The 24,776-nt window shown below is 46.3% G+C and overlaps 2 protein-coding genes across 2 annotated transcripts in view; one reads left to right on the top strand and one right to left on the bottom strand.

Moving 5' to 3' along the window:
* Positions 1-6,863, top strand: part of Aven (apoptosis and caspase activation inhibitor) — a 48,849-nt gene extending 41,986 nt beyond the window's left edge. The window contains exons 4-7 of the mRNA XM_048333184.1: positions 992-1,062; positions 4,248-4,343; positions 5,583-5,883; positions 6,573-6,863. Of these exons, the coding sequence (XP_048189141.1) occupies positions 992-1,062; positions 4,248-4,343; positions 5,583-5,883; positions 6,573-6,679 (575 nt within the window). The 3' untranslated portion in view covers positions 6,680-6,863. The remainder of the gene's footprint in view (positions 1-991; positions 1,063-4,247; positions 4,344-5,582; positions 5,884-6,572) is intronic.
* A 93-nt stretch (positions 6,864-6,956) lies between these two features.
* Positions 6,957-24,776, bottom strand: part of Ryr3 (ryanodine receptor 3) — a 369,516-nt gene continuing 351,696 nt past the window's right edge. The window contains 15 exon segments of the mRNA XM_048333185.1: positions 6,957-7,846; positions 8,995-9,046; positions 10,487-10,587; positions 10,941-11,005; positions 11,725-11,881; positions 13,073-13,207; positions 15,303-15,449; positions 15,783-15,843; positions 16,225-16,352; positions 16,743-16,785; positions 19,076-19,206; positions 20,001-20,201; positions 21,618-21,704; positions 22,629-22,800; positions 23,950-24,008. Coding sequence (XP_048189142.1) covers positions 7,751-7,846; positions 8,995-9,046; positions 10,487-10,587; positions 10,941-11,005; positions 11,725-11,881; positions 13,073-13,207; positions 15,303-15,449; positions 15,783-15,843; positions 16,225-16,352; positions 16,743-16,785; positions 19,076-19,206; positions 20,001-20,201; positions 21,618-21,704; positions 22,629-22,800; positions 23,950-24,008 — 1,635 coding nt within the window. The 3' untranslated portion in view covers positions 6,957-7,750.

The following is a 24,776-nucleotide window of genomic DNA, read 5'->3' as shown; positions in this document are numbered from 1 at the left end:
TGGTGCACACCCGCACATTCGATGGTGCAATGTCTGGGGGTGGTACACACCCACACATCTGATGGTGCACTGTCTGGTGGTGGTGCACACCCACATATCCAATGGTGCACTGTCTGGTGGTGCTGTACACCTGCCCATCTGATGGTGCACTGTCTGGTGGTGCTGCACACCCACACATCTGATGGTACACTGGTGTTGGTGTACACCTGCACATTTGATGGTGTGCCCTCAGGTAGTGGTACCCACCCACATATCTGACCATGTGCTTTCAGGTGGTGGTGCACATTTTATGCTACCTATATTTGTCACAGAAAGCCATTATATGTTGAAGTATGTTCCTTCTGTCCCCCTTTTTCCCCCTTCTTGTGCTGGTCTTGAGTGGCTAGGACTACAGGTGTGGGCCCTGGCACCTGGCTGTTCCTACATTCGTTTGTGGTAATAGAGTGAGACAACAGGGACCACCACACACAGGACCAGAAGTGGCCCATTCACACCAAAAAGAAAATGTAAAGAGGGGCTGGGAATATGGCCTAGTGGCAAGAGTGCTTGCCTCGTATACATGAAGCCCTGGGTTCGATACCCCAGCACCACATATATAGAAAATGGCCAGAAGTGGTGCTGTGGCTCAAGTGGCAGAGTGCTAGCCTTGAGCAAAAAGAAGCCAAGGACAGTGCTCAGGCCCTGAGTCCAAGGCCAGGACTGGCAAAAAGAAAAGAAAAGAAAAGAAAAGAAACAGTATTTTCGGGGCTGGGAATATGGCCTAGTGGCAAGAGTGCTTGCCTCGTATACATGAAGTCCTAGGTTCAATTCCTCAGCACCACATATATAGAAAATGGCCAGAAGTGGCGCTGTGGCTCAAGTGGCAGAGTGCTAGCCTTGAGCAAAAAGTAGCCAAGGACAGTGCTCAGGCCCTGAGTCCAAGGCCCAGGACTGGCAAAAAAAAGTATTTTCCTGAAGTTTTTGCATAAAGTTATGTATTTTCTATTCCTAGGGGACTCCTTCTCACAATTCCGGTTTGCTGAGGAGAAAGAATGGGAAGGTGACGCCTCATGTCCAAAGCAGGTAAAACAAGTTTGTGTTGAGTGAGGGCTGCCTCTTTCCAAGGCCAGCACCAGCACTTGGTGCATATTGTTCAGACGGTCATTGTTCATGTGAAGATTCTTCTCAGCTCCCTGCACTGTTAAATTTTCAGGGAGCCAAAATTACACAGCCCTTCAAGCTTGCATTCACCTTTGTGCCCTGTTCTGTGCATGACTTGCTCATAAGCTGGGCTGTGAGATAACATGCTTATGCTTGTGGACAAGTAAATTACTTTGCCATTTGACTATTTCCCCTGGCCCTGATTTGTGGCAATTCACGTTAGAAGTAAAATTTAAGTTTCCTGTTTCCTTTAGTTCCTTAGTTTTGTCCCCTAACCCCCGATGCTGAGGTTTCAACTCCCGGGCCCGGGTGCTAACTCTGCACTACTTTTGCTCAAGGCTAGAGCTCTTCCACTTGAGCCACAGCCCCACCTCCAAGATTTTTTTTGGTAATTTATTGGAGATGAATCTCATAGACTTTCCTGTCCAGGCTGGCTTTGAACCTCAATCCTCAGATCTCAGCTTTCCTGAGTAGTTAGGATGACAGGCGTGAGCCACTGGTTGCCTGGTTTTACTTTGTACCTTTACCTGCTCTACAAAATAAGAACAAGTTACAAAATAAGAACAAATATTACAGAAATCTTTCAGCTCTGTGTTCAGTCCTTACTGGCTCTGTGTTCTTGCTGTAGCTCTGTTCCAAGCAGGATTTCAGTTTCCTCCCCTTTGAAAATGTACAGAGAATTACTGGTGTCTTATTATGCGCTCTGTGGGTACAGCACACTGTCTGGGAAAGTGCAAGGTGGCTGGGCAGCAGCCTCCTCTCCCTGCACCTCTACCGGGGCAGCGGAGCCAGGCAGCGGAGCCTCTACAGGTGGCACATTTTATCAGTGCTCAGTTGTGTGGATGGTGTTGACTCAGATGGAGAGCCAAAGTCACTGTAAATAAACTCTAGACCTCTAAATACTATAAGACTAATTAAGAAGAGGTCCATTGCTTCCTTATCTTTGGAGTTCTTTTCAGTCTGGATAGTATTTTAGGTACATATGAAGTAGTGTTTGGGTTTCACTTTTTGGTGCCTTTCTCCCAAGACTGACCTTTTTAGGTCTGGCTGTGAGTATCTTGGGTCTTCTTTTCTTTGTCATATCCCTTTATAATGTTAACACTCGCATAGCAGGGAGACCATGATTTGTCTCTGTTCTTGGCTTGTCTTGCTCAACATGATTTCTTCTAGTCCTGTCCACCATATTCTTTTCCTCATTTATGGTGTACACCTGAGGGAAGCTGGGAAGAGGGCACAAAATGAGTGGAAAGTGGGTGAAGAAAATAAAGGAGGGGGGCCCAACAGCTTCAATGGACATTGATGAAAGCAACTCAAGGGCCATCAGGGCGAGGGAAGAAATGAGAAAAAAAGAAGGAACAGATTATACTAAGCAAAAGGAAAGAAATGTATGTATCACCCGATCTAAAAGGAATTGTTTTATTGTTAATATTCATAGAGTTCATAAGCATTGTAGACTAGAATGATGAAGTCTATCATTGGGAAGGTAAAAGAAAGTGATGAAAGCAAGGGGGAGCTGGGCTGGGGGGAGGAAAGGTGGGAGAAAAATGAGGAAGGGAGTAACAAGTATGACAAATGTATTCACTACCTTAGTATGTAACGGTGACCCCACTACATCATCTTGACAAAAAAAAAGTTTAAAAAAAACCCCACAAAACTCTGGACCACTTTGAGTACCAGAAAGTATTTAAGATATCTTGGAAGTGTCATACCAAGACAAACACGAGGCACTTGGTTCCTACTGGATTATTTTATTAGATAGGGCTTATTTAAAATGAACAACATAGAGACCATGCCTGCTTAATGCTGAAAAAAAATTTTGCTGTGTCCAAAACAAAGGAATGGCCTGGAATCTGTCATGGATTTCCTCCATTCTTTGTTTTGCTTTTTTGAGATAGGGTTGGGCCTCAAACTTGTGATTCCTGCCTCAGCCTCCCAAGTGCTGGGATTATAAGTATGTGGTACTATGCAGGTTCATGGGTTCTATTTTTTTAAATACACAACCTTTTTGAGGTAAGTTTCTTTTTTCTAGGATGAAGGACTGTTCTGGTGCTTGGACTACTTTCTGAGAGGTGACCATCCAGGCTGATGTGTGGATTAGTGGCTACTTAAGTGTGGAGCCAGGGTCAGGACTGTGTTTGAGCCACCAGGAAGTGTGTGAATGTCTGGTCAGTGTGATACTTGAGATGACCTTGCACCAAGAGTCCAGAAGGCCTCTGTCAGGGTCACAGGATAAAGCACCAGCCCCATCTGCCTGCTCACATGGTTAGTGGTAGGTGCCCACCTTGCTTGCCTCTTTTAGGTGGCCAGGACACCTGCCCATAGCTGTAAGGGCGGTGGGAGTATTTGGATGGCTTTCTGAAATAGTTTTGTTTTTTGCCAGTCCTGGGGACTGGACTCAGGGCCTGAGCACTGTCCCTGGCTTCTTTTTGCTTAAGGCTAGCACTCTGCCACTCGAGCCACAGCGCCACTTCTGGCCATTTTCTGTATATGTGGTGCTGGGGAATGGAACCCAGGGCTTCATGTATACGAGGCAAACACTCTTGCCACTAGGCCATATCCCAAGCCCTCTGAAATAGTTTTTGAGGTCCATACATGGATGTGACATCAGGTGAAGCAGTGAGGCGTCAGGGTGCTTTTAGTCCTGATCCCACTGTGCTGCCAGCTAGACAGGGAGTTACTCTTCTCAGAGGCTGAAGGAGAACCCTATCCCACTGGCTCCTCTGGGTGGGCCCTCTGCCCCACCCCCTGCCTGACCGGCTCTTCCGTTGTGAGGGCCAGCCATCTGAGTGAAGAGGAGGTGTCCAGTCAAATGCTTGGTTTTCTCTCGGCTCACCAGGAATTGCAGGAGTCCTGCGGTTGGCAGCCTTGACACGAAGTGGATCCCCTGCCCAGCTCTGAGAGTGGGCGCTGTGCCTCCACAAGGCAGCTTTGGTTTTGCCAATCGTAATGTTGAGAGAGATATTATAGCTCATTGTGATTTAAGATTGGAGTTACTGCCAGCCAAAATGACTTAGTTACCGTCTTTTCATGTTCTTTTATTTCCAAAAGGTCATAATTAATCACCTGATATTTTCTTTCTCTTTTTTACAAAAACTATATCTATATAGAATTCAGCACTTTATGTGGATAGTGAGTCACTGGTTCGAGCCCTTCAAGAACTGCCTCTTTCACTCCGACTCAATGTTGCTGCCGAGCTGATCCAGGTAAACCGCCCCTCTCCCTGCTGCCCCAGGCATCTGCAGGCTGGCCTAAAGCCCAAGTGAAGAGCAGGGAGTCTGCTTGGGCATTCCTTTGGGTAATGCTGAGCGTTCTGTATTCAGGAATCATCTTCTAAACTTTAAAGAACAAAATAATTTTTGGAAGTTACTTTTATATTTTATGTGTGAAACATTTTAAAGAATCAAATATAATAGAATTGAAAGGTAGAGTGTAATGTCTGGGTAATCTGCACACGATATTTATGTGCAAGTGTGTGCAAACGTGCCAGGCAGAGTAGAGAAGGGAGATGTCAGCTGGGTCCCTGTGAGCAATGCCGTAGCCTGCCCTGGAGAGAGGGTGAAGATGTGGGTTTTACTGAAGTGTTTCATGGGGTGTGGGCGGGTCATGGGAGTAGTAGCGAGAGCAGTCACAGAGGAATCCTTCCTCTTCTTCCCGGCATGCAACCCAGATTGCTAAACCAACAAGATTCCAGATACCCACTGTGGACCGATTAAATGATCTGGGATTAGATACAGCACCACATCCCAGCTTTGTCCAGTTCATGCTGTGTCAGCATCAGTAAATCCTTGGTCTGTCCAGGATGCTGGGAAGTAGAGATGGGGTAGTGGGTCTAGAAGAGATAGATGCTGCTTCCGCACTTTCCCACCACCCTCCTCTAGAAAGGCTCTCTTCCTTTCAACTATGAGTCGGCTCCCAGGAGGCCAGCACTCCGATCCCCAAGGCCCCATCTACCCAAAAGACAACTCATCCTCATGTTGAATGCTATAGTTTTCGGTATTTTCCAAAAATGTAATCAGGTTGTTTGCTTTCACGTCTGGCATCTTTTAATTCAATAGTACTGCCACATCATTCTTTTCTCCTTGGGAAATGTTATGCTTTATATGAATGCTTACAAAGACAATGAACAGGTCTACTTTGCTAGTTTCTTTGTAGCAATGTCTACAGGTGCCCATGTTTCATGACAGATTCAAACAGACCTATGGTATGGTTAGTGTCCAGGCCAGTGACAGGAATAACACCTCAGCACTGCTTCGCACATAGCTGAGGTGGTGGAATGAATGGTAGGTGCAGGCCAGTGTTTGTGAGGTCTCCTCCCCCAGGGGAGGTGGTTTGTAAACCAGTGTCTGGATTCAGTTTCCTACCCCTCAAAGCTAGATGGTTCCCTACTTAAGCAAATGTATCCAGGCTCCATTTGAAACTCAGTTCTTACACTTCTCTTTCAGGCTACAGTTCCTTTAGAGCTTCCTCAAGTGAAACCAAAGAGAAATGATGATGGCAAGAGAACAGGGATGCAATTAAGGGGCTCTGTTTCTGAGTTGAGAGCCCCTGCTGTTGGCTGTCCCAGGTCCCTGGGTAGAGATGGCCCCCTGGGGGGATCTCAGGCAGCCCCAGACCATTTGGAAGAGGAACTAGATCTGCTGCTGAATTTAGATGCGCCAGTGAAAGCAGGAGGGAGCAGCCCACCAGCCAGGACACAGCAGGACCTGAAATCTGAGAACGGGGAGGTGGCCCAAAAGGAAAAAGGTAGGGTTTTCATTTGCTACCCACCTGTCTTCTTGGTTCTAACTTTTTTTGTGAGAACAGCCTCCCTGGCATCAACCCGGTGCTCCCTCTGACCTCTATTCCATGCTCACATCTCTGCTTCCCTTGCGCTGACCTTTCTGACAAGGCTACTCACTGGATGTCCTGAGCTTCCAAACCTGCTACCTGCCTGATTGCAGTATTCAACCGGGCACTGGCCATTGTACTTCTGCCATAAAGAGGCTTTGAGAGACTTGCAGCCCTAGGTTTCTCAGACCTGTTAATCGACTGAGCAGGCTATATACCAGCTGTTAGTGCTGCTTTCTTGGTATAACAGACAGCTCTCTGTGAGTTGGTGGCCCACCTGATGTGGATAGGCCTTAGGCAATCACCACATTTACTGCAGAGATTATTGTTGTCACAGGACCGCTGCAAGAATAGAAAGAACATGAGGCCACTGGTCTTCACACAAGCTAGTAAAACTAAACTTCAGAAAATAAGAGCCAGCCTCTACCACACTTAATATCTTGTTTTGCTATTACAGTGTCACTTGAGAGGTAGTAATAATGGGAGAAGGTAATAATTCGGGCTGAATTATACCTGAAACAAACACTGGGGAGCTTTAGCTCTCAGAGTAGGGACTAATGTGAGGTTGCTAACACATATGGCTTTCATTTCCCTACTTCCTGCAGAACCATCTGTGACAGAGGAAAAGAACACAGAATCTGAGCAGCCAACTACATCAAAAAATGTTACCGAGGAAGAGCTGGAAGACTGGCTGGACAGCATGATCGCCTGAGGGATCAAGAAGCAAGTTTCCATTGCCTTCCAAGTAAGCACAGCCACAGGCCATGCTTGAGGGCCAGCTGGCAGTCCCTGTGTGGCTCAGAGCACTGCTCGCTGAAAGACCTGGTAGAGGAACAAGCTGCCTTTGTTTTCTGGCTGTTTCCTTAAGGGCAGGGGATGTCCCAGCCATGTTTGTTTCCAGCATAACAAGCGCAAAAAAACAGACACGAATGTGGCCAAAATAAACACCCTCTGGTTTGTGGAACCGCTTTCTTCTTTGGTGCCTGCTGCTCCCCTTCCCAGCTCTCACCTGAAAGTGGCACGCAGGAGGCCACACAGACTGGTACGTGTGACTTTATTGCAGTGGGCACTTCACTTTAAGGAGATTATTTTACTTACAGGGACCGTAAAGCACTACTCAATTTTGGCATGAGATCAAGAGTTGTCTGAATTTTCAGTACAGTACTTTTTTTTTTTTCTAATAACAGCAGTTCAAGAAGCTGTTACTAAAAAAAATACATGAATAAACCTTCTAGTACAGTTTCATAAAATAAGAGATCAACACAAACTGTTCAATGGAACTGTCCTAGAACACAAACATAAAAAACTTGCATAGCTGTATCTAAAGAGGTTTTAAGGCACTTATCGATATTTCAATGTCGACAAAGTGTTGGTTGGTTTTCTACTGAACTGCTTAAAAACACTGTTAAGCTGGTTTTGGATACAGTCCCTAGCAAGTACCTTGGGAAAGTTTAGACTGTAGTTCCCATGGTCTTTTGTAGTTAAGACCGAGTCCCTGGGTAACATTTAAATGTTCTGCATTCGACTTTTTCTGGCCCTTTCCTCCACGCTGCAGCTCCAACAAACTAGTTGCACTAGAGCTGGAGGCCTTCAAGTAGTGATTCCCTGCAGTTTTTCTTCAACCCCTTGACAGGTTCTCACACACAGGGTGTATATTTGCACAGAACGCCAAATCAAGGCTTTCGGAAAGTGTCACATTTCAGATATGCTGGACAGTGATAAAAGGAAGATTCCATTTTACCCGAAGTGGACTGGAGTCCTGTGGTGCCGCTTTCATCCAGTTCTATGCAAGCTGATCTTCGTATTGCTTACGAAAGCAGTCGCCAGCCGGGAAGAAGTCCCAGCACCTTTCCTGGTACATCTTCCACACGTAGGACTCCTGAAAGCGGTGTGAGCACAGCCCGTAAGCCAGGCCCAGCTTGTGTTTGCTGGATGTGGCTCTGCTTAGGAGGCTCGAGATGTGTGTCTCCTGCGGCCACCAAGCGCTTTCTACTCTCCTCTTTTTCCCTCACTTATCTCTCAGAATTCACCTTTCTCTAATCTCCCCTCCCAACTCTTTCCCTCTACTTCTGCCTTTTCCCCTTTAGACTCTCCTCCTCCCTCCTCACCATCCCATTCCTCTTTACCATCTCCTGGGTTCATCTTACCCCTCCTTTATCTACTTTAACCAGGGAGTATGGATGGGAGAGATTAATCTCCTCTGATTGCTGTCTCACCTCTCCATCTTTCTTTCTCCCTTCCTTGTTCTCTTCACCATACCTTTTTCCTCTCCTCTATCCCTTACTATCTATTCCTTAACTCTCCCTATCCTCTCCTCACCAGCTCCATTCTCTCTCAATATCTCTTCACCTTACCCTTGTCCCTCTACCCCTTCCTCTTGTCAGTGCCCCCGCTTCTTCCATATAGTCTCCTTACCCTCTTTTGTCTTTTTTTTTCCTCTTTACAATCTCCTGTATTCTCTCCCTAAGTCTCCTTTCCTCTCCTCATCTTCCTCCTTACTACTTTCTTGGCGATCTTCTCTATTCTTTCCTCCAGTTCCTCTCTCCTCCTTACCAGAAGCCACTTCACTGTCTTTTTTTTTTTTCCTCTCTACAATCTCCAATCCAATACATTCTCTCTGCTCTCCTTACTCTTTCCTCTTTATACTCCCATGCATCTCCTTCCTCTTCTCCCCACTCCTCTTATCAGTCTCATCTCCTCCCAACTCAGCATCTTTTCTTCCTTTCCACTTACTCTCTCCCCAGTCCTATCACTTTCTTCTCTCCCCCAACTCCTTTCTTTTCTTTACTCTTTACAATTTGCTTGCTTCATCTTAACTTCTTCATAGTCTTCACTTTACCATCTCCCTGTTCTTTCCCTCTTCTCTCCCATCCCAGTCCTCTTGTTAGTCTATGTTCCCCTTCCTGCCTCTTATTATTTCGTCTCCCTGTCATCTCCTTCCAGTTATGTACACTAGTTTCAAGACTGAATAACTACAGAATGTAACCCATGTCTGTGTTTTTCATTTAAGCCTTTTTATCCCCTTACCTGACCCGTATGCTCTGTTTCATCCTTATTAATTAAATACATCAAAAAGAACCTGGAACAATGAGGGAAAAATAGTATTAGATAGTTTTCAGGTGAACTGGAAACAAGGTTCAAAAGATGCCTTTAAGAATGGGGGAGCATTTCTAATAGACATGTTTATTTCAAAATAAGCTTCTGGGTGTGGATAGACCAGACCAACCCTTCTTGTGATGAAGGATAAGAAAAAAGCAGAAAGCTTTTAATCTCATTAAGTTACTCTTCCAGAAAGAGCTTTTTGTTTTGTTTTAGATTGTAGGGAAGTGGAAGTGTGGTCTTATGTTAGTCTTTCTGTGACATACGCATTTCCTGAGAAACCACATTCCCAGCTCACATTGCAGAGACTCGAGACAGCTTCCTGAGGTGGCGGTCATGTGCCCTTCAGGAGCAGACTACATAGCAAGGACAAGACAGAGCTGAGGCCATGCTCATCATCAGGATCCTGGCCAACAGTGGCTCCACATTTATTAATTTCCCCCTTTTCCAAGAATGAGAAAGAAGGCGGGACTAGAATCTTGATCATATTTGTCCTAAGCCAGCAGATCACCAGTTCAAATGTGAGTCTGGCACAATCACAAGCTTGCTACTAAAGGAGGTCCCAGCCCAGGTGACAGGTGCCCTTGTGTTCCTGGGTACTGACAGGGCTACGCACATCCCTTCTGTAGGGCCAGCGCCCTGCTCACCTGGACTAAGATGTGGCCCCTTAGTGAGAATTAATGGTAGTGACTATACCTTTTGGGGGGGAAGGGGGTTCGTCTTGGGGCTTAAACTATACCTGTCTTAATCTAGCAAAAAGACTCATCTGGGCCATTTTTTCTTTGATGATACCAACTAATAACAGTGGGGAGACCATCAAGATCAAACAGCAGAGCATTTACCCACATATCTTGTAAATTCTCTATTTTTTTCTAGGAAGTCCAGAACACATGACAGGCTCAGAGAACTTCCTGCACAAATGCTTTTCCCTAAAAAAGTGAAGTTTTGCTGTTTATCTTAGCAGCCACATACTGGTGTAGATGCTTAAAGCAGGGTGGGACTGGGAATATGGCTTGGTGGTAGAGTGCTTGCCTCGTATACATGAAGCCCTGGGTTCGATTCCTTACCACTACATACAGAGAAAAATCCAGAAGTGGCGCTGTGGCTCAAAGTGATATAGAGTGCTAGCCTTGAGCAAAAAGAAGCCAGGGACAGTGCTCAGGCCCTGAGTTCAAGCCCCAGGACTGGCCAGGAAAAAAAAAAAAAAGAGCAGGGTAATATCCACAGATGGAGTTGTTTCTCAGAGCCATGCTCAAACAGAGTGAAATCCGAGAAGAGGCCGCCGGTTCAGCAGCATGCATGTGGAGACACCATGGGGGAGAAGGCCTTTCACTAGATGGGCCACAGAGCAAGAAGAGGTAAAGACTCAGCCTGGGCTCCCCTCCCCTTCCCTACCACCTTTGGTAACCAAAATACTCACAAGTAGTTGGCTAAGTTGTGCTCTTGCAATGTATGTGTTTCAAAACCATGAGGGGTTGTATCAAAGTAGTCATTGCCAATTCCACAGATGAAACATTTAGTCTATGAAAAATGAGACATAGAAAGGGGATTAGTGGCTGTAACACCACAGGCAGGAAGAAAAGGATGTAGGTCTATTGAATTAGGGGATGAGAAATATTTTTCTCTTGAAATGCTTTCAGCTATTCATCACTAATTCCAGAGTCATGCACCTCACTCCTGGCCTTGAGAGGGCACAGGAAGGAGGCAGCAGCTCTATAGGCCTGTGAGGGTACAGGGCAGAGCTACCCAAATCCAGCTAGGGAAGGAGAGATGACATGCATGGAAAACAATGGTTTTTGTAGTATCCTGATTGATTGTAGCCACGTGGAATTCATGGATTAGACTATGGGATTAGACCAAGTAGAGAACTTTACCTCCATGTCTTCACGAACTTGTTCCTGCTGGTCTCTCAGCTCCCCAAAAGCATCGATGATCAGACCTGAGGTTTTAAGCATAAGCAAAACACTTTCACCTGCTTAGTGGTCCACAGGAAGAGGAATGCAGTGTCACTGAGGCTACTTTAAAGCAAAATTAGGTAACAAAAAAAGCCTTTTATTCCCTAAACTATATCCTACCTAACCATTTCTCATTGCTGTTCCTGCTGCTCAGTCCCTCCTCCTGTGTTGCTCAGCTGTTGGTTTTCATTCTCTTTGATACAGTAGGCTCTTCCTCTTCTCCTGACCCCTCAGGCATTCCTGTGGCCCGGGGTCTTTTACTTCTTAGCCCTCATATTTTCCAGGCATCTCAACCCAGTGTGACTGCATCAAAATCCATCATTATCTGTCTCTAGTTCCTGGCAAGCTGTTGGTTGAACTATCACTTCACCTTTACCTCACTCCCAAAAGATTAGAAAACATGTCACATTCTCTTAGCCCTTTCTGCTCCGTCTTCACCTCACTGCCTGGGAAGAATGACCACAATATGAAAGACAGCTCAGCAGAGGCTGTGAGGTGGCAGTTCCACATCAAGATGGAGAGGTGACAATGTGGATTCCCAAGCTTCCTCTACCAGTGCCTGGGTCCATATGGCTTTATACATATAGTAGATGCTCAATAAATGTTTTCCACATTAGCAAATAAGTGAACTCACAAACTTCTTTGTAAAACAATTAGGCCGAAGACATGAAAAACCAGAAAGATTTATGAGCCATGTTCATACCTTGAATAATGGCCAGCAAGATGACAATGACAAAGAAGAAAAAGGTAATGTCGAAGATAATGCGATACATTTCATAAGGGTCGCCTGCAGGGTCTTCAATCTCATCACCGATGCCACCCCCTGCTCTCACTCCCACGTACATGTGGAAAAGGTAACACTGAGAGGAAAAACATGGCGATTTAGAGAAACTTTTGTGTCCAGCAAGATAGTCAGACCATGCATATGGTTAGATCAGACTCAAGTGGCTCTGGGGCTCTGAACCCAGAGCAGAGATCTGTGGGGAGAACAGTGTCTGGACTAATTGCTGACCTCCACATCTCTGCTTAGTTTGATGTTTTGAATTACTTGACATCTATCTGTAGGAGTTCATCTTAGGTGTCCAGTCACTTAAAGCTCCTTGGGTCCAGAGGAGATGGCACAGGCCAGACCCTGCCCTTCCTAATTCCAAGAGTGCCCGTCTGCTTTTCTGGCTGTGCTGTAAACTTTGAGGAAAGCTCCTTCCACTTATGCATTCCCTATGTCCTTGGCAGGCAGGCGTTTCTACCTAAACTGTTGAGCATATGAGTGCAAAACCCAGAATGCTCCCAAGCCTGCAATTCCCTCAGGATCGGCACGACACTGCCACAAGTGAAAATACCATATGTTAGTGCATTCTGTGAATGCACTACAAATAGTGAATGGACCAAAAGTAACTAGAGAATCATGGGTAGAAGGTGTGCATGAAACAGGAACTTCATGTCAGACTCCTCATTCCCGAGAAACCTTGTTAGGCATATGAAGATATTCCAACTCTGGTACAAATGTGGTCCAATATATTCTGGAAACAGGACAGTGCACCAAGCACCCATTCTCCAGCCCATGATCTCAGTACTGAGTTCTGGGCTCCAGGCCAGCAAAGCAGGGCACCAACTTCCCGCCCAAGTGGCGGAGCTACTCAGAAAGCCTGAAGCCAGGTACGAGTCACTCTGGTGCACTGCTGTCTCTTAGAAGGCTAAAGAAAATGTCTGCCAGTACACGTTACCTATTCCTGACCTACCTTTTCCTGAAGTCAGGTCATGATAAAGTTGAGGGGTGCACTAGGTCCCTGAAGACCCGATGCTGCTGGCATTGCTGCCTGCAGCCCTGTGCACTCTGAGAAAAACCCACTGGCTGGTTGAAATGAGTTGACTTTGTTCCCAGTTCTCGGGCGAATCAAAGCTAGACTATGTGAAAATGTAGGCAGGACACATTCATCACAAGTTAGCTCAGATGGGTGGGTGGTAACCCTTATGGGTGCTTCCCTTCCCTTGGGGCCACCTCCACAGAAATTCTGTTCTCCCTCTGGTGGGCTGGCAGTGGCCTGGCTCACCGTCATCATGTCATCACACTTCATGTCAGGCTCATCGTCATCCTCGCTTTTGTTGTAGAACTTGCGGAAGAAGTTGAAGGCCACCACAGTGTAGAGATAAACCACCACAGCCAAGAGGCCGACCGTAAGAACCAACTGTGCATGGGGCAGAGGCAAAGAAAGGGTGTGCATTAATTCCCAAGATTCACGGGAGACTCCACATAGAAGAGCTGTGAGGCTCTGAGAGCAGAGAAAGGGAAGGTAGGTAGATGAGGGACATCAAAGAGAAGAGTAACCATGGGACTACAGGCTGAATTTCATCTCCTTGCACTTCATATGCTGAGTCCCTAACTACCAGTAACTCGTACGTAGAGACAGAAGCTTTAGAAGTTGTATTTCTCCTCTTTGGGGTGGGGAGATAGAACCCAGGGCTTGTGCATGCTAGGGAAAGCACTACCACTGAGCCACATTCCCTGCTCTGGGATGGAGCCTTTGAGGAATGGGTTGCATTGTATAGAAATCCGGAGGACAAACTAAATAGACCAGGGTATTGAGCAAATGTGAATTACAAAGGTACTCACCAATTAAAGAGTGCTATGAGAAATGATACATAATACACAGACACAAGACACCTATATAATAGAGCTAGCAGCTACCTTAGTTACCTGTAATTGTATAGTGCAACTTCTCAGGTTGCTGCTCCTCACACTAGTGTGTGTTTCTACATTAATTACATTTGTTTAATAACTAGGAGCTAGGTAACTGTTGAAGCTTTGAGGCTACTGTTACTGGCCCAACCAATGATAATGGTTTTTCTAATGTTATTGCCTTTTCTAATCCCAAAAGTGCCAGCCTGCTCAGGCTGTGCTGTAAACTTTAGCATTCCCTGTGTACTTGTTATTGGTTGAGCCAATAACATTGTAGCCTTTGGTGTTACAGGACAGGGCTCCCTTTGGCTGCAGGAGACAGGGCTCTGTGCATTTGGCCTATTGAGGCAAGAAGATCAATAAAAAATGTAAAGTTTTTGCCTTCAGAGAGAGAGTGTGTGGGCATGAGTGCTGAGATGAGCAGCAGCAAAGATACATAAACCTTAGGTTGCAAAGCTCAGGGCACTGGCTTAGGAAAAAGAAGAGCGAAGGTCTTAAATTCAGGCTCTGCCTCACTGAGCCTCTGCTGTGTGACCTGGGGGACAGCTTCTCCTAGCCTCAGTTTCCTTCTCTGTCTAGCAGCTTAACTTCTTACAAGGGAGTGGCAAAACTCAGAACCTGAGACCTGGCACAAGCTTGGCACATTTTAGTTTCCTTCTTCCTCTCTTAACACAAAGGCTTAGAGCAGTGAGGGAATATGTCTCATGCATTATTAAGGGTACCTAATGAGGAATGACATGCTAAGCAGCTTGAATTTGTAGACTACCTCTTAGAGGACAAACTGAAGTCATTACCATATCCAGTCTCATCAATATCTGGGCTTCACACATGTGGCCAGAATCAGTTTGTGATACATACTTACTGTATGTGTTGTTTTATGTGTAATATATATATATATATAATATAATTTAACTATATATCTTCACCCAGTTTTTGTTTTTTTCTTTTTGTGCCTGCTTACATTCAGAACCTCAGTCACACACTGACCTGGCATTTTTCATTGAAGGCTGGTGCTCTACCGCTTGAGCCACACCACTGCTACTTCTGGCTTTTTGTTGGTGAATTTGAGATAAGAGTCTCGTAGACTTTTCTGCCTGGGCTGTCTTGAAATTAAGATCCTTAGATTTTACCCTGTTCTTTTTTTCTCTTCATTTTTGGCGGTTGTAGGGCTTGAACTCTGGGCCTGGGCACTGTCCCTGTGCTCTTCAGCTCAAGGCTAGTGCTCTACCATTTTGAGCCACAGCGCCACTTCAGGTTTTCTGGTTGTTAATTGGAGATAAGAATCTCACGGACTTGACTTTTCCTTTGAAGCATGATCCTCAGATCTCAGGCTCCTGAGTAGCTGGGTGGCAGAAATGAGCTACCAGTGCCCGGCTTTATTAGCCCTCTGTTAGGGACAAGTGTCAGAATGACCTGGGAATCTTCTAACCATACCTTTCTACTTTCTAGTTAGATTTTTAGGGATAAGCTTGTGAAAACAGTTGCTCTTGGTTCAAGTGTTTGTCCAAGAAAGGACACTACAGCATACTGCTTCCCGACATCCACTAGCATGTTCTTCCTCTCATTTCCTACGATTCTGTTCCAAATCAACATCAACCCAGTACCTGTTTGCCATTGTGAGTTACAGATGAAAGGATTGTCCTTAATGTCTTGAAGCCCATTGCAATATCCAGCAGATGAGCAGCAAAGAAGAAGTTGTTGTAGTGGCCCAGGACTGACATCGTTGTATACCAGGCAAGGTACAGAAAGGACTGGAAATGGAAGAGGGTTAACAGCACTGTGGATGTTTGTGCCACGTGATGTGCTTTCTCTGCCATCTTTCCTCATTTGGGAGCAGAGTCGAGGGGACAGAAGTGCTGAAGTGCTTGTGAGCCAGCCCAAGACCTGCCCAGTGCAACCCCATGCCACAGGGAAGAGAGCTTCCCCACCCCGAGGCTCTGGGCCTGAACCCTGCTGGTGCCCAGTGTTCTGTGCACCCTACGGCCCAGCCCTGAGCCCTCTTGGGAACCCTCTGTGCTTGTTTCCCTTACGACAACGCTAAACCTCAGAGAAAAGAATTTTGTTTTCCCAAGTACAATACTTACATTGTCAGTAAAAACTACCCCCAGTTTCCAGATATGGTACTTCATGTCAATGGAACTTAGCCTAAAGAGGAACAAATAATTTCATAACTTGTAAATGTCAAGATTTTGTTGTGCTTAATTAGAAGTTTTTCTCTCTCAGGTTTAATAACCTAAATACAGCTCTGAACTTTATCAAGTTATACAGGTACTCCAGAGAGACAGAATGGTTGAGTCACATATTTGGAAATGTTAAGTCTCTCTCAGCTCTTTTGAGCATCAAAACTGGTCTTCAAATTCTTGAGAGCCTTCCTCTCCCAGTACGTCAGGACCTGGGTAAGACATTGGTGCCAGAACAGAGTCTGAGATTACAGACATACTTGCAATGTTTCCCTCCAGTTAGAGAGGGATGGAAACATGAAGGCCCTAAGTTAGCCATGTGGGACTGGTCTCCCAAGCCGTGTACCATGACACCAAAGACGCTGCCTCTGCTGTGGTCTCCTCCACTGGGCTGAAGTCCAGGGCGTGTTTGTCCAAACCTAGGAGTTCAGCAATTCTCTCTGCTCCATAGAGGTCTCCATACTTGTTGATCACCTAGAGCAAAAAGATGACAGGGCAGGCTGGGGCCGAGAGCCACCAGCTTCCCAAGACTTGAACACTGGTCCCTCTAGGCTCTCCTGAGGGTTAAGACATGCTACGAAGTAGGGCTGGAAGACAGAACATAACCCCCAGAGAAAAAGGAAGTGATAAGGGCAAGTATGTAAAAGCCTGCTTTCAAAGCTGCTATCTTTTTGGAGGGAAGGGAAAGCTTGATTTTCAGAAAGAGTGAGAACTGTGGTAAAGTATTCCAAGACAGGAGAGTCTGAGGAGGGGGCTGGAAGCCGACAGCCCTTCTGTGACTTCTCGAAGCATGCCTTATGAACACATCACACGTGTGTGGGGAACGTAAGCATGCACAGCGCTTCCTGTGTTCATGGAATTTACCTTTCTCTTCACAAACTTGTCCCAGTAGTTATTAGGGAAAGATCTGCAAAGGAAAATGAAAAGGATTGCTTCTTCATTCTGAACATCAAGGTGAGCACATCAAGAAACAAACCAGCTCGGGTGTCTGGATGTGTTTGTGGTGTGTGTCCTGCTCACCGGCCTCCAGACCCAGTCCGGTCCACACCGCTGCTTGGGAGCCTTACATTGTCTCTCAAAATTAAGATTAGGAACCAGGGATTGTGATGACAGACTAGTCAGAAACAGCTCTCTCCCTCTCTTTCTCCCCGCCTCCATCCCTCTCTTGCTACTCTCCCAGGGGTGTGTTGTTCCTAGCTTACCAGGCACATTGCTCTTTCTCCTTAGGCCTAAGTCCAAATACGTGTTTCTTTTTTATTATTTTAAAACTATTGGTGTATCTTACATGTAAACAATATTTGAGTCATTTTTGCACTCCCGTCATCCTCTTGCCCCTTCCTCACAGTCTTCCTATACCTTTATGTCTTGTTTGTTTTGAGGTCTGGCTTCCTTATATGAGAGAAAATGTGAAGTGTTTCTCCAAGTCTGGCTTATTTCACTTACTATGATTCAATAACACAACTTCATTCATATTGGTTGAATAATACTCCCATGCATATACGTGTGTGTGTGTGTGTGTGTGTGTGTGTGTGTGTGTGTGTGTACACGGTCATGTATTTCTTACATCATTTCCCTGGTCCCAGTATGCACCAGGCACAAAATCTAGAAGGAAATGTACCCAATCCTTACAGTAACTCTCGATGTCCTTATTTCACTAGGGGTGGGACACAGGATGTGAAGGCACATAGAGACAAGGTCCCCAGCTGTAGGGCCTCTTCTGCGAGTGTTTGCTGGCATCATTTGAGCTGATTTGTGCAGGAATATTATTGACCTGAGTGGTCTTCACTTGTCGGCCACACACCTACAGCGCTTGCTCACTTCAGGCTTGAGTTAGATTTCCTGTGGATGTGGTGCCTTGTTCCATGTCATCCCTAGCCCCCCTACTGGGGAGACAGTGTATCCTGTGCCAGTATCTTTTATCAGCTCCAATGCAAGTAGTTTCTTAGGAGAGCTGAGAGATTTAACATCTTCAGGAATATTAGGGAAAACTGTCACCTGGGACGAACTCTTCCTGGGAGACCTCGTGGGACTGGACTCTGCAGGACTTCTGCATGCATTGTGGGCACTTACTTAGTTCTCCCTAATCTGTCACCCTTTCTGGCTCTGGAATGCACCAGTGACAAATACAGAGAGACTACCCAGCTCCCGGTTATGAGGTGCAGACACCTCCTTCCGCCTGTTTTTTTTTTTTGCTAGTTCTAGGGCTTGAACTCAAGATGAGCACTGTCCCTGGCTTCTTTTTGCTCAAGGCTAGCACTCTACCACTTGAGCCACAGCGCCACTTCTGGCTTTTTCTGCATATGTGGTGCAGAGGAATCGAACCCAGGGCTTCATGTATATGAAGCGAGCACTCTACCACGAGGCCACATTCCCAGCCCTACTTGATTTTTTTAAATGCATTTCTTAAAACAGGTAGAACTCAAGCCAAGCTTCCCCTGCCACACTGAGCTCTCTTTTGTTCTCTTCTTTACAAGTGCTCCAGAACATTCAACTCAGACTTGGTTGTGTTTTGTCCTAAGTGGAAGCTTCTATGAGAGATGCTGAGGAACACTGACCACAGTGTCTGTGCAAGGCCCCTTTGGGGCAGCCTCTTTCCTTGAGAGTACATCGAGTTCTTGCCTCCCAACTAGAGCTGGGGACAAATCCCCTTGAAGACAGAACACATGTATCTGTTCTTTGTTAGGCAGGCACTCCAGCCCTTGAGCTCCTCCGTCAGTGCTGCTTATTTTTGAGAGTCCTTTAAGTTGCAGAGCTGACTTGGTCCTTTTCCTGTCTGCTTCCGGAGCTCCCCGCACAACTGCCTCTCAATATATGCTGGGAAAAAGTCTCTCATCCAGTAGTCTGTTTAAGGAGAAGACTTCAGAGAAGGGACATCACAAGACTATCAGCTTGGCTGAATTTCTAGACGTGGCTAGTTAAGTCCTAGAAACTCCATATAAATCAAACATGGAAATCTAGTTTAGATAATGTTATCTGGAGTTTCTGGTATTAACCAAATATGCTCAGTATCTCCTGTAGAGTGTGTCCTGTTTTAAACTTCTAGAGTATATAGCTCTTTGAGGGTTAGTAGGCCATTCTACTGAAAAAGCAAGGGAGAAAAGTCCTGGAAACAAGAGGAAGGCTCTTATTAACTTGTTTCTAAGGCTGATGGGGCAAGAGCTATTCTGAGATGCCTTTTGGGGCGGAGCAGCACTTACGGTGTGTTGATCACCAGGCGGTCCCACTGGCCCTTGATGTCATCTTCAGATGGCTGCTCAGTGATGTACAGGCCATCAAACTCCAGCTTCCGGGCGATCTCCTTTTCCCTTTTGAATACCACCAGAGGTACCTTCACATGGGAAGACACTAGTTACTCAGAGATCTTGAGAATTATTAATTAGAACTCAACTTCATAGGTAGACCAGCAGAATGCATGGAGGAACAGGGTTATGAACTCCCAGATGGTTTCAGACATGACCCCTTGGCATGGAGAAGAGGAACTATATGGCCTAGATGTGCCCACAGAGTCAGACAAAATGAGCATTCTTTTTTTTTTTTTTTTTTTTTTGGCCAGTCCTGGGGCTTGGACTCAGGGCCTGAGCACTGTCCCTGGCTTCTTTTTGCTCAAGGCTAGCACTCTGCCACTTGAGCCCCAGCACCACTTCTGGCCGTTTTCTGTATATGTGGTGCTGGGGAATTGAACCCAGGGCCTCATGTACACGAGGCAAGCATTCTTGCCACTAGGCCATATCCCCAGCCCTAAAATGAGCATTCTTGAAAGCACTAAGTTTCGGGGGTGACATGTTATGCAATGATAGGATAACGGCTTTTATACATCGGTGAGGTTTCTTCTCATCTTGAGTGGTTATAACAAATTCTAGTATTTCCACGATCAGAGAAAAATCTCACAAATAGCTTCATCTCTGACTTAGCCTGAGGACTTGAAGGCCCTAAATCCGACAAGAGAAGACGTCTCACACCTGGGTGGGCCTACAGATCAGCTGGCTGATTCTGACTTCAAAGGCCTCGGCTGGTGCCCAGGATTCTGCAGTTGTAAGCAGTGCCCAGGTAATGCCAGAGCCATGACACCCCAAGTCTTAAACTCAAGAACTCAGACTCAATTCAGAGCCCCAGGCCACTCACCTTCAGGCAGTAATATCCCACCACACAGACCAGGGAGATGACGGTGTGGACTACTGCTAGAGCCCGCAGTGTCGGCGCCATGTACCCGGAGCTCTCCTGCAGGACAAAGAACACCACGGCTTCCTCCTCCTCCTCGTCATTAAAGGAATTCCACAGGTTTGCAACATCCTCCGTCTCTTCCTCTAAAGGTTCTTCAGTGACCTGGTGCAAGACACACACTGCTTCATAACAGCAGAGCACGGGGAGCCTTGGCCTACCGACTGCATGTCACACAAACACTATCAACGTTACTTGTTGAGTGAGGCCTTGGGCAACTACTGACTAGAATCTCTAGTGATTGCAAATAAAATTAAGAGACAGACCTATCTCTTCCCAAGAAAGCAAAAACCTACACCCTTAATTATACACGTGCCATAGAAGGTCATCTCCGCAGTGCAGCCTGAGGCGGCTAAGGGTCGAGCGTGTGTAAGTGCGGCACTGGGCATGCTCTCGCAGGCGTTCCCGCTCTGAGGTCCACCTGCAGCGGTGGCGGCAGATCCCGGGTCTACGCCTTAAGGCTTTCGCCCTGTAGCTCCAGCGCCTGCTGGCTGCCTCCACCTACACAGCCATCTGTAGCCACTTCAGCCTCAAAGTATGTTTTAAATCCAGCCATACACCTTGCTACAGACTTACATTCGTCTCTTTGGGACAACAGAAAACCAACAGTTCATCAAGTGGAAGGTTGGTGTGGGTAAGAATGCTTTATAAAAATTAGATTGTTGGTTTATGCAGGAAAGGAAGGAGGCTAGATACAGAAAAGCCAGTGACAGATTATGTCAGGAGTCTATGTAACTTAGGCTAGGCTTGGGCTCAAAAGCCTCCCACGTCAGCCTTCCTAGTGCTGGTATTATGAATGTGTGCTACCACACCTGGCTTTGCTATGATATTTTCATATGTGTACACAATATCCTTTGCTCATAGTCACTTCCTCACACCTAAGTCAAAAATTAATGCACATCCTACCAGATTAAGAGTGAGGGGGACAAAGGAAGGATGGGTAAGAATGTTGGAAGGGGTGACATTGGTTAAGATACATTGTATTCATAAACTGCTTTGTTAAATGGAAATTGCTTTATACAACTACTTAAATACAAATAAACAGTTATTACATTCCTACAGCATGCAAGATTCGTTTGCCAATGTGCAAAACCTTTGTCTTGACGAGAATCTTCCCAACTCCTATTAATTCCAATAGTTCTAATATATGAGCTCACTATAACTACTCTCAGGAAAAGAACTGTATTTGCAACACAGTTCCTAATATATTTCCTAATATAAGACCTAGCACATAGTAGATTCACAATAAATATCTGAAGACTGAATTCTGTAACAACCCAAACAAGCTTCGGCTCTTGAAGTATTACCTAACTTGGTTCCCTTGCCAGCCATAGCTAGAGTTTGTATATTTATTATGCCTTAGAGTATTGCTGTCTCCAGTAATAATTAACATTACTTTCTAATGCCTTAGAAATTACCTTCCATATTAGAATTTCTGCTATAATTAAGAGCATGTCTTTTCCATAAATAGCACACTTGGTATACAGCAACATTTCAAGCAACCCCTGAGTGAAATATCACCTTGTAGAAAAGCAGGATAAAGTTGATGGCGAAGGCTACAAACAGAGCGAGGAACCTCAGGTTGTAGAAATTCCTGGCCAGATAGTGCTGCAAAGGAAAGGACAGCAGAGGTAGGGTTAGGGTGAAGAGGTTGGGAGCATCTCTCCCTGTCTTGGGAGATCTGCTGTGGTTAGATTACCCAGGGACTTGCCCTTCCACTGCCATTCCGCCAAAGCAGTGCTGGCTTTCCACAGACACCAAGGCAGGGAGCGAGGGATCAGAAATGGTGATATGAAAGTATTGCTTAGAACTCTGCCCTGCCCAGTATTGCTCCTAAAGGAACCAGATACCCAAACATGGCACCAGCAGAGCACCAAACCAGCGGGAAAGCAGCTGCGTGGTACGTTGTCATGATCACTCTGCTTGGAAGAACTGTTGCTTGGAATTCATGAGTGATCTAGACCTACAAAGGATCTCCACATCCCCTCCCCCAGCCCAGCCCAAAGCAGCCAGACTGCCTGAGCATGCTAATCCCTTTCTAAGTTATGGCCCAGGAGTCTCCTGTACCCCATCTCATTTGCACTGCCATCATCCCTGGGAAAATCAGCACCTGAGAGTGGGAGTAGCTCTCCCAGAGGGGTGCCAGGGAAGGAGTCCTGGCCACGAGAACGTGAGCCTCTGGCGGTTACCAGAGGAGCAGGTGTGGAGGTCTGACTGGCGCACAGCACTGCTTTGAGCACCAGTGCAGGAACTTGTATGTCTTGGGTGGTTGGGCTGCTACTGGCCTGTTAAGCCTTCCTCACACGTGCAGTCAGGTTAGAAAGAGGAGTGCCCGCTGTCCTTGAAGGGACACAGCACAAGGACTCCCATTGGGGGCAGAGGTGTGGAGGGCTGCAAGATGAGCAGGCAGACAAGTGAGAAGACACTAGGAATGAGGGGAGGAAGCATGACTAACCCAACAGCAGCCAGCTCAGATCTGCCCAGAGGCTAACACCTCTGCCAGGAGGGGCCCGGGGGGGGGGGAGTGCTCACCAGTAATTTGGTCTGATAGATGTCCAGCCCTTTAAAGAAGTTGGCCATGAAGGCCTCAGGCTTCTCTACTGCCTGGCCACGCCGGTGCTTCTTCTTCTTTGTGACGGCTGACCATGGGTACTCGGCCTGGCCCTCCTCTTTTGCTTCATTCTCCTTTTCTTGGTCTTCCATGCTGCAGAGATGAGAAACTCACTCAGAAGGGGAGAAGTGCAGAAGGAAGACAAAGCTCTTGGCATGGAGAGGCTGGGGACCTCAGTTCTCTATCAGCCACATGGCTGGACAGCAAACGTAAACTTCAGGGCAGTGGCAGTTTTGAAGGTCGGTGGGCAGAGATGTGCATTGCTCACCTACAAGTTTATACTTTGCCTCTGAAATTGGGCTTAACAGGATTTTTCCCCCTCTTCAGAAAAGTTGCTCCTTTTCTTGCCTTCGTAAGAGTTAGCAATAGCACCTACTCTTCTAAACTGTGGCAGGAAATTAAATGAGATTATACAGGTCTGATATATGATGACTATGCAATAGATCGTAGGTATTATCCATACTATCAAAAGCTGCTAAATACAGTTTTTTGAGTGTTTTCCTTTTTTGTGGAACTGAGATTTGAACTGATAGCTGTGTCCTTTCTAGGCAGATGCTCTACCACTTCAGCCACACCCTTGTCCCTTTTTGTTTACTTACTTTGGGGATAGGAGCTTGCATTTTCTGGGCTAGCCTGGACCATAATCGATATTTATGCCTCTCACGCAGCTGGGATGAGAGGTGTGTCTACCACATCTGGATTACTGGTTACAATGGGCTTTTGCTTTTTGCTTGGGCTGGCCTTGAGCTATGACACTCCTGAGGAGCTGGGTAGCATGCATGAGCCGCTACACATGGCCTACATGATAATTAATTTGTCCAAACAATGAATATACTGTTTGGGATTATAAAGTTAATAACTTTACACCCAATATACTGTTGGGATTATAAAGTTTGTAATTCAAAGTGGGGCCCTAGTGGCTTAAGTTTGTAACCTTTAGCTACTCAGGAAACATAAGAACAGAAGGTGATTCAAGGCCAGCCCAGGCAAGAAAGACTCTGTCTCACAAATAATCAGAAGAGATGCCTGGAGGCATGGCTCGAGTGGTAGAGTACCAGCCTAGTGAGCACTGGGTTCAAACTAGCAACCCCCTCCCCCAAATGTTAAGATAAACAATGTTTACATCATAGAACTGAGGTACAAAGATGTGTGCCCAGGGTCTGCAGAATGTGTGTTATTTGTATGAACAATAATGACAGAAGACACTACCACGAAGCTGCCACCAGGCCACCAAGCACTTACTCTGCCTTCTCAGACTCCACTTTAACTTCTGCCTCGTGGGCCGCTCTCATTTCTGCTGCCTAGAGAAAAACAGCAATCAGTTACGGTGTCATCAGGGGCCTGAGTTCAGCATGGGCCATGATGCTTGCCATTTTCCTCATGGCTGCCGGTCCCAGTTCCCTTTCTCTTGGTGTTTCAGCCCTCACGTGCATTACCACGTGTCCTGCTTCGTGTTGGACTGTCTGGACAGGTGCCAAGACAAAGGCTCCTACTTGAGAAACCCAACTGTACTATTACTCTACATAAGCAGGAAACTTGGGCTCAAACCATGAGAGAGCCCTGTGGCAGTGGTCCTGTTGCCCTGTGGGGTAAGAGACCTGGGACACAGACAGAACCAAGTTGAATCCACAGCCATTTTTCGCTTCCAGTCTTGTCTTCATTCCTCTGGCCAACAGCCGTTGCACTCAGAGTGAAGCCAAGTTCCTCGCTGAGGCCTGTACTCCCTACATGATCCTGGCCTTTCTCTCCATCTTCTTGTAGTACTGAATTGTTCTCAAATATTCAGACCTTTCCTTTCCGGAACATTCTAAGTCCTCCATACACCAGGGCCTTTGCTCTGGTCACACACCTGGCTTCCCGTGTGCCTGTCATCCTTCAGGATTTGGCTTTCCAGAAGCCTCCTGGCTGCCTGTTTACAGTAAGGCTGTGTCCACCAGATCAGCTGGATTACTTATCACAACGGCCGTGGCCTTTTTCCACTGGAGGTTCAGCTCCTTGAAAGCGAAACCGTCGCCTCTCCCATTCACTGCATTCCCTTGTCCTGGCACACAGCCTGGCCCAGAGACTCC

This window comes from Perognathus longimembris, chromosome 23 (genome assembly GCF_023159225.1).
Source record: "Perognathus longimembris pacificus isolate PPM17 chromosome 23, ASM2315922v1, whole genome shotgun sequence".
Classification (NCBI taxonomy): domain Eukaryota; kingdom Metazoa; phylum Chordata; class Mammalia; order Rodentia; family Heteromyidae; genus Perognathus; species Perognathus longimembris.
This window is presented reverse-complemented; position numbering and strand designations above follow the sequence as displayed.